Source organism: Diadema antillarum, unplaced genomic scaffold, assembly GCF_040938485.1.
Source record: "Diadema antillarum isolate AM-2024a unplaced genomic scaffold, OU_Dant_1.0 seq00000357_RagTag, whole genome shotgun sequence".
NCBI lineage: Eukaryota > Metazoa > Echinodermata > Echinoidea > Diadematoida > Diadematidae > Diadema > Diadema antillarum.
In genome coordinates, this window is record NW_027271363.1 from 909,797 (window position 1) to 919,504 (window position 9,708).

The 9,708-nt window shown below is 39.2% G+C and overlaps 1 protein-coding gene across 1 annotated transcript; it reads right to left on the reverse strand.

The window, feature by feature from the left end:
- On the reverse strand, positions 1–5,707 carry LOC139731099 (uncharacterized). Its single transcript, XM_071641979.1, has 5 exons — positions 5,684–5,707; positions 4,097–4,201; positions 2,979–3,129; positions 1,263–1,354; positions 1–345 (listed from the first exon to the last, which is right to left on the reverse strand). Exons 1-5 carry the CDS (start codon positions 5,705–5,707, stop codon positions 61–63), a joined length of 657 nt encoding a protein of 218 aa, XP_071498080.1. The 3' UTR covers positions 1–60.
- Between the last annotated feature and the right edge of the window lie 4,001 nt (positions 5,708–9,708).

The following is a 9,708-nucleotide window of genomic DNA, read 5'->3' on the forward strand; positions in this document are numbered from 1 at the left end:
ATAAGGAATTTCAACATTTCAGAATCAAACAGGTAACAAAATGGCAAGTCTAACATGTTTCTATTTAAGTTTTGAAATGACAATGTCCAGCTTGTTAGAGATTTCTCTTAGAATGTAAGTTTGCTCCTGGATCAAGTAATGACAGTCTTCCCATGTTGGCACTTTCCTTGCTGCAGTTGCCTGGGAAGGTGGCATAGGAGCAGACTCAGGAGGAATGACTGAGGGTGTTGCACTATTAACTCCAGCCTCTTCAGCCTTACAACGCACCGGTGACTCTTCCACTGGACCATGGAGCCAAGAGCCGTCACCCATGTCATCAAAGAGAGCTGGGACCATTTCATCCTCCTGCAAAATATTAATGAAATAATAATAATGATGATGTGTATAATCTTCACAGCAAAATTTGCTCATGACGACCTTGCAATACAAAGAGTAAGAGATAATGTTCTAACTCCATTGAGGACGGGCTGATTTTGCTATAACACATATTTCTCATAGACACTTGGCCGTGGATACTTGGGACTCGTCCTCAACGGACTAAGGCCATATATTTTAGGTGTACAAGGATCTGACTTGGAAGTACCTAATGCAATTGAGTATCTGAATATAAGAACGACCCAAGTCCATGGAAGGCCATTTCGAGTAAACTTACAAAAAACTTCATATCTTTTTTATTTGTCCAATTATATTCTATTCAACTGTGATGGGAAGGCAACATTGTACACAGTATACACAAATTAGAACGTATATTATTATGACAATTAACATTTACATTAAATGTGGAGAGGCCACTTTGTGTGATGGGCTTGGGTCGTTCTTTGAATCATAGACTTGGGTCGTTCTTTGAATCATATGGACTTGGGTCGTTCCTTGAATCATATACAGGATAGGCTGCTATATGAGATGAGAGAAGCGATGAGAGAGGGCGCTATAATATGAATGTAAAAATGACCCAAGTCCTGGATTTGGGTCAATCTTACATTCATATAAGATTTCACTCATTCATTTCAGGCACTTCGGGGGTAATTAGGATTTATCATTTATACACAAGATGAGTCCATGCATAAGCTAAAGTTTCCCATGTCAAACTGAATTTGGCCAAAAATTGGACTTGGGTCGTTCTTATATTCAGGTTTTCAATTGATAACAATTGGTTGACAGTCAGTGGGCTCTCGCATCAATTACGACTCAATCTGCAAGTGATCTAAAGAATTTGAGGCATAATTACTCAGAATACAATTGTATATTGTTGCTTCTAATACCTCACTTGAAGAGGGAATTGGATCCGCTTGTACTGTAGCAAGAATGGCCAGGATCGATTCATGCAGACGGTGACGACGGACACTTCCTTCTCCTGCATAAATGATAAATTATGAATTTGAGTGATTGGATAATGGTATGATTTTTAGTATATTTGGTAATGTAGTATCAGTATAAGTACAGTAAATCACTACACTTTACTGACAAAGGTGTCAAGACACAACCTTCAACTCTCTAAGAAATAATATTGTTTATGCGTTTAATTGAGTAAATCTAAAACTTCACTATAAAAAGTGTGGCATTGTAACAGAACATGGCTTGACTATTTTTTAAAAGATCAAATCTCCTGGGTTCACCATACACTTGTATAATTGAAAAACATTCTAACAGCTTACTCACAATACAACAGATTGAGTAACATCAAATGCATTCTAGAGCAGTAATCAAAAGTTAGTTAAGTTGCATTGTTCATTTAAAGTAAACTGTTTCACATAGTCCAATGGTATCAAGCTCAAGTGCTAATTATCAAGAAGCACTTCCTATATTGTGTCAATGTAAAAAAAAAAAGAAGAAGGAAAAAAACAAACATGAATGAAAGAATCTGAAAGCAATGATGTTCCTAACAGGCCCAGCTTTACAGGCAAATTTGAACTAAATATTGTAAAAATATGTGTGACTTATAGATTGGAGAAATACAAGGGTAATAGTTTTCGAATTGCTATTTCAGGGAAGATACAGCAGGGTCAAATGAAAATAATGCAAAAGATTCTTGGCTTGAAGGTGTTGCCGAAAGCTCTTCGTTTATTCTGGCAGCATTTGCTGTGCCACTTGTGAAGGAATTTTGCACTATATCTGTTTTGGAATATCCTATTTACTCACCATTTTTTACAGAACTTCAAAATCATATTCTGGTCAGTAAAGTTGTTTTGTGGTACATTGTACAATGATTTCAAATTTAACACATGCCTGATGATAATGTTATCAGAGCCATCTTTTAAAATATTTAAACATTTATATATAAACAAATCAGGAAAAGAAGTTAAGAGGACAGTATATCCTAAACAGACTTCATAACTTGGTTCTCTGTGACTTCAGTAGATGTAATCATGTACAGCTCCTGTCAAAACCACCAGGTAGAACATATGAGAATTACTTGATACAAAAACGTCTTTCTGTTTCATGTAGTTCAATACATGGCCGGCGGAACCGTGGGGGCCGTGGGAGCTTGAGCCCCAACACTTTTTGTGCACCAGAGAAAGGACTACATAAGGTGTCATCATTTGGGCCCCCACACTTTTTTTTTTAACCCGGAAGTACGTAAGTGGCACTAAAAAAGATAGATAGAGACTTTAAAGTGTGACCGATGTGGTTATGATTTCCGCTGAAGACCCCCTTTTTTGTTTGTTTGTTTGTTTGTTTGTTTGCCAGCTAAAGAAACCTGGAAGTGGAAGGAGAGAGATGAGCTGAGGACAATTTTTTTTTTTTTTAATTTTGCTTGTTAGCTCAACAAACCCGGAATTGCCCCTCCCCACCCCCCTCACACCTTTGAAAACTCTCCGCCGGCCCTGCAATAACTTCAGTTACATGTATTCATGATATCATTATGATAGTATTGCTCTATGCAGGTATCTTGTATATCACAATTAAGAATACGCTTCGAAGCTAATAAACTTTGCATAATCACACAAAAAAGAAACAAGTCAGTTGGTTGCACACACCTTTTTTGTCGAGTTCCATTTTGTAATGAAGAGCATTGCTTTTCAGGTCGTGCCACTTCTTTTTGATCTCACGCCATGTCCGTACTGGACCTCCAGCAGTCTGCAGGACTCGTGTGGCCATCAACCAGCACTTCTTTTTTCTCCTTTCCATCTGCAATTTAGAGTAGATCGTAAATATCAGTACTAATTAGAATATATAATCACATATGAAGTTTTATGTAAAATACCCTCAGATGATATAGGTTCGTATGCTAGTTTTACATTCAATTTCTATGTATGTAGAAGCTTGGGTTTGCAGGATACAATAACCACACCTAACACATATTCTTTGAGCCAAAATAATCATTTTGTAAGAAATTGATACCAAGTTGTCAAAGCAGGCCATCACAGGTAAAAACACACAATTGCACTACTCCAGGAATTTAACGTTACCATTTCAAAAAACAGCAGTACCAACCATTTACAGATAGGCAGGGCACTGATGATGCAGCCCATTTAATTTACAACTATCCCAAACTGGTGGATATGATTTTAAATCATAACCTTCCAGAAGCGGATCTAGGGGGGGTTGTAACCCCCCCCCCAAAAAAAAATCCGGGGATCATTTTTTTTTTAATCTTATCTTTTTTTTTTAACTTGTAATTTTCAATTTGGCAATGACCTCTATACCAAAAATAGTGGTGTTTTAGATGCAAGAAAACGCCATTTTCACACACAGATTTTCAAAAATTCTCCCTACTGTGGCAGGGGGGACACCCCCCTCCCACACCCTCGCTCGCTCCGCTCGCTCGGGCTCGGTCCCTCGCATACCCCCCCCCCCCTTTATAAGTGAGTCATCACAGCACTAAACTTTGACAAGAAGTACAGTCAACCTTGCCTAAGTCGAATCTATTTGGACTGAAGAAACAGCTTCGACTTAGAGAAAAATCGACTTATGAGACTGGGGTTAAAATCAATAGAATGTGAAGGGAAGAGGACTTGAAAAGACCTTCGACTTAGGCGATTATTCGACTTATGCAAGGTCGACTTAAGGAAGGTTGACTGTATTAGCTATTCACTCTTCTTTTCTGCTGAACATCATAGCTATGCTATACACATACAATATACCAGTCACTTACTTTTCCTGAGCAATGGCCTGCCCTGCCGGAAAGCTTTGCTGCATGTTGCTGAACGAAACTCAGAAGAGCCCCTATCTCTTCTTGGCTGAAGTTGTGTTTCCTTTTCTGTTTAATGCATAGAATAACATAAATCATGCCTTGAATTATACATGTACACCTCATCGCTGTACTACAGATGACATCAAATATGTACCGGGTATATACACAAAATGCTTAAGGTTCTTTTCTTGAATTTGTCTGTCTTGAACAGTTGATATCGGGGGGGGGGGGGGGGGGGGGGGGGACCAAAAGCATTGTACTGTAGTAATCAAGAACTACTTCAGTTGACTGCTTGCGTACTTGGATATAAAGCACGGGACAATCTAGACAGAAAGATCCATCTGTTTGGAGGAGTCTTTTTATATACGTTATCGCTCTCCTCCGGAGGGGATCCGTGAAGCCAGACGCAGTCTCCGCGGAACATTCCCCGACGACCAGATACAGACCGATCTTTCGGTCAAAGGACAATCATACAATGCACATAAATTTACCTATTTTGGCAAAAGCTCAGTAAAAAGACTAGTCTCAGGTGTACTTGAATGCACGTGTAAGTGATTAAAAAAAGAAAGAAAAGTTTAAATTACTGTCTCCTCTACTAACGTTAGTACCTGGGTACTGGCTACTAGTACTAGACTCTACTAGTTGGGTTTCTTATCTTTGAATATTCAATCCTGGGTTTTAGGGGGCTATACAATATGTATGCTGTACCATGTAATGGCGGTAATGATCACAGTCATATTGGCATCGTGGCAGACTCTATGAAATGTAGACTCATTACTGAAACTTTCTACTATAGACAATGCAACGACTACTTAGTATTTTACAAGAGTTTCATAATCATACAAATTAGATCTAAACTATTTAACTAGATGATCCTACCAAGCTGGTCCACGGTAAATTTTAAAAAAAGAAAGGAAAGAAAAAAAGTGATATCTATCACAATACAGTATCAGCTAGTGTAACTATTATTTAAACGTATACACAGATCAGAGGCCTAGATAGATCTAACGTAGTAATAAATGATAACATTTTTTTGGTGGCTTTTTTTAGGGTTCCATATCTGACATGTAACATAAACAGCACAGGCCACAGCTAGGGTGTAAATTTAACTGTAATGTTAGAGCAGAGTCTATGGCTGTGCTGAAGAGTTTAGCCATCAGGATTTAAAGTTAGGATGTCTATACCTCATTGTCTACTCCTACAAATAGTGGGATGTATGGTTAGGCTAGTGGGTACATATGCATGTCTTTCCTCGCCCCCCTAACAAATCGTTTATGTCAAGGATGTGAAACCCAGCCAGGATCCAGACGTCCTACTTACATGTAATGACACATACGGGACTAGGCACACGCGGCCATTAGGCTTATTTCTACTCTCGTGTGTCGCAGCGATAGCAATATTGAATCAGCCTGAGCAGTGCAAAGGATACTAATGGGCACTGCAGCGTCATTCTGACTATCACTGCCAGTGATTTCATCCAGAATCTGGTAAATTGTAAACTAAATAATGACCACGAAAGAGCAATTAAAATGCTTCACATAATCATACCCTCTGCTTCGTTGTCGTTGCCATTTTGTGTTGATTTGTTTTTGTTTTTGCTAGTTGCAGCTACAGTACTATGCTCTTGACGCGATGATAGCAGACTACACTGCTGAGCAGCAGACGACACCCATTGAAAATAAGTGAGACACTACTTGTCCAACATGCTGTAGGCCTACATCCACCATATACCAGCAGACGGCATTCAAAATATTTTGATGGTACATTCATGGTATTCCGATGCCTGGCAGCTATAGTGGTGACGACGCTAAACATTTGTACATGAAGGGGGCGGGGTCACAAAGACAATTAAGATATAAGAAGATCTAGAGTTTACGAGTTTTATAATACCGGTAGGGCCAATAGCCGGTGCCACGTTTTCAAAAGTGTGTGTGTGTGTGTGTGTGTGTGTGTGTGTGTGTGTGTGCGTGTGTGTGTGTGTGCGTGTGTGTGTGTGTGTGTGTGTGTGTGTGTGTGTGTGTGTTGGGGGGGGGTGGAGGGGGTGGGGGGGGGGCTTTTAAGACTTCAGGTGCCACTTCCGGGTTTCTTTGATATGCAATACATGTATTCTTTCTGGTGCACTTACCCACTTCCGGGGTAAAACAAAACAAAACAAAACAAAACAAAACAAAACAAACCACCCCCCCCCCCCCCCCAAAAAAAAAAAAAAAAAAAAAAAAAACACACACACAAAAAAAAACCCAGAAAAAAAAGTCTGTGTGTGTGTGTGTGTGTGTGTGTGTTGGGGGGGGGGGGGGGAGGGTGTTGAGGGAGTTCCACAGTCCCTGGGGCCTACATGTATACATGTATTTTGATATAAGTTTCATCTTGTTATAGTCCTCTATCCGTCATCTCCACACCATGTACTCATTTTTTTTTTCTGTCTCTCCCTCTCTCTTCACTCTTTCTGCATGACAGCAATGGCGGATCCAGAGGGGGGTGCAGGAGGCGCACGCCCCCCTTTATTTATCGGTAAAGACAAAAGAAATAAAAAGAAAAAAATGAAATGAAACCCGGAAGTGGCACCAAAAATAATACACATGTAGTTACGCCCCCCCCCCCCCCTTTATAGAATTCCTGGATCCGCCCCTGTGACAGTGACTCAGTATGGTAAGGATTTGTCCAAGGTGTCTGTTTCAGGTGAGTTAGGTTTCCATATCTATACAATGTATTACAACGTAGTTCTTAAATTCATAATTCCGCTTATGTATAATAGCAGGCTCTATTTATCAATCATATACAGTAATTATGATTTGTTCTACTATGTGTGGATGGAATACACCCTACCCAAGCACTGCTTTTTAGTATTGCTTCCCATTTCCAGCATTTTTATACTCCTACAATATTCTGTTAACTCATCTTTTATCATGCATTGTGATGTAGGCCTAACTTTTGTATTCTGCAATTTTTGTAAAAATGTATATGTTTCTGTAGGAAATGGAAAAATGAAAGAATGAATAAAATGAATGAATTTTATCAAGGTACACACCATGTGCGTCTAATTTATTGTGCATAAAGTTAAGAGAAGTGGAACGAAGTGGGTGTGGTTCTGGAAACAGATGCATTTTTGTAATATTCTGCATCATATCTACATGGACAATCATAATAATCTCAGTGATATTCATTTTCTTATGAACTGATGTTTATTATCATCGCAACTTTTTCACCGCTTCATAAAAACATTGACATACAATCATGTAAAATGGTTTATTACAACAACCTGTACCTGACACTCAACAAGGAAAGAAAAATGTCAATACAGCAGTGTATCAAAGTAACAGACAGCTTTACTATAGCAATTCATTAAAATGTCACCTTTTATCAAAGCTGGAGACTCTACTCAAGCTGACGTGACAGAATCCAAAATTAAAAGTAGTTTCACTCTGCAGACAAAAGCTTTGAGCCCAGGGTGTGAGTAAACCAACAACCTCTGTAATCCCCCCCCCCCATAGTATCACAAAAAGTAACCATTAGGAAGAGATCTTTGAATTACCATGTAAACTGAAATTTGCCATTATGCTTATACCCGAGACTGTTTTCATAAGCCTTAATAACATTGCCACTTAATCTCACCCTTTTATGCATGTTTACAGGGAAACTGAGGACCTGTAAGACCATGTACATGAAGTAACAATAAGAAACATAGGTATAAAACAGCAACAAGGCAAGTGCCAAATTGTGTCTCACCCATTCGCGTACAAGAAATTAATATTTTTCCAACTCACAGAAGTTCATTGACCTGCCTATGACCTTTGACCTTGTGGTGACCTTCAACTCCCAAAGAGACATCTACCATCCAAGTTTGGTCACAAACGGACTTAGGGATCAAAAGTTATGAGCCACAATCAAAACGCGCCATAAAAACTTAACATTGGGCCCTAAAAGTTTGTTGACCCCTTTCTGTGACCTTTGACCTCGTGATGACCTTCAACTCCCCAAGGGACATCTACCATCCAAGTTTGGTCACAAAGGGACAAAGGGATCAAAAGTTATGAGCCACAATCGAAACACGCCCTAAAAACTTAACATTGAGCACTAAAAGTTTGTTGACCCCTGTCTGTGACCTTTGATGTTGTGATGACCTTCACCTCCCCAAGGGACATCTACCATTCAAGTTTGGTCACAAACGGACAAAAGGATCAAATGTTATGGGCCACAATCGAAATGCGCCCTAAAAACTTAACATTGGGCCCTAAAAGTTCGTTGACCCCTGTCTGTGACCTTTGACCTTGTGATGACCTTCACCTCCCCAAGGGACATCTACCATCTAAGTTTAGTCACAAACGGACAGATACATCAAAAGTTACGAGCCATAAAAGAAACGCGCCCTAAAAACTTAACATTGGGCCCTAAAGTTCATTGACCTCTGCCTGTGACTTTTGACCTTGAGGTGCCCTTGATGTTTGGTAAAATGTGTAACTTTGTATAACCACTCTTCCCTCCAAGTTTGGGACAAACCAAGAAATCTTCAGTAGAGAGTTATTCAAGTTTTTGTAGTGTTACAGACAGACGACGGACGGACGACGGACGGACAGACGCCGCAGGCGATCCCTTAGTCTCCCCACACCTCCGGTGGGCTCGACAAAAACGTAGTAAGACAAAATATATCTTTCATCATATAATTCAGGTTTCCGATTTACAATATATGGGCTAAATACTTCAAGAAGTGCAAAGTAAACATAGGAATAAAACAGCAAAAACGTAGTAAGACAAAATATATCTTTCATCATATAATTCAGGTTTCCGATTTATATGGACTAAATATTTCAAGAAGTGCAAAGTATTTTTCTTTAACCTCAGACAAGTTTTGGTCTATTCAATTAGGTATTTCGTGACAATTTAATGAAAACACATAGTGCCAATGTCTTTTCATTTATATACTCCAGTAACAATTTAAACAAGATACCCAGCAAATACAAATAGCAGCAAAAAATTATCTCTGGGAAGATGGTGATACACTGTATTCCCTTCAGGTTTCATAGAAGATATTTTCTGAATGATGTGTTCTGTATAATTTTGATATGCATATTAACTGATTTTTTTTAAAAATGAGGTTACACTGTACATGTTAACAAATAGGATAGAAGTGTCTAATACTGCAGTATGTTTGTACACGACAGTACGATGCAAAGCGATGTGCTACTTACCAAAAGTGAGTAAAATTCAATCTGACAAGCAATACCGCGTCACCGATGTGCATTTGCCAGTAGAATTCATGGGACTTCGCCTGTTTGCCCATTCAGTTAAGAGCATATAATACAGTATCATTTTATTCAAGTTGATAGGGTTACCCCTGCGTAAAGAATACTGAATACATAAAGAAACAAATAAACATGCTCAACATGTTAAGGTATCTTAATCATCGGAAAAGAAAGAAATTCTGTTTTACATTAGTTTAAATAGAGAGAGAGAGAGAGAGGGAGCCTGAATGAAATTTCTCAGTGGATAACAGTCTTGCTTGGGGTGGGGTGGAGAGCTCTAATTCTGCACCAACTTTGCTGCATCCTCGGCACAGCCCCAGTGGAGGGTGACCC

Coding starts and splice junctions, on each gene's coding strand:
- LOC139731099 (XM_071641979.1), bottom strand. CDS start 5,707: ATGGCAACGACAACGAAGCAGAGG. Junction 3,130..4,096: donor CAGGCCATTGCTCAGGAAAA/GTAAGTGACTGG, acceptor TCTAAATTGCAG/ATGGAAAGGAGAAAAAAGAA. Junction 1,355..2,978: donor AATGGAACTCGACAAAAAAG/GTGTGTGCAACC, acceptor TCATTTATGCAG/GAGAAGGAAGTGTCCGTCGT.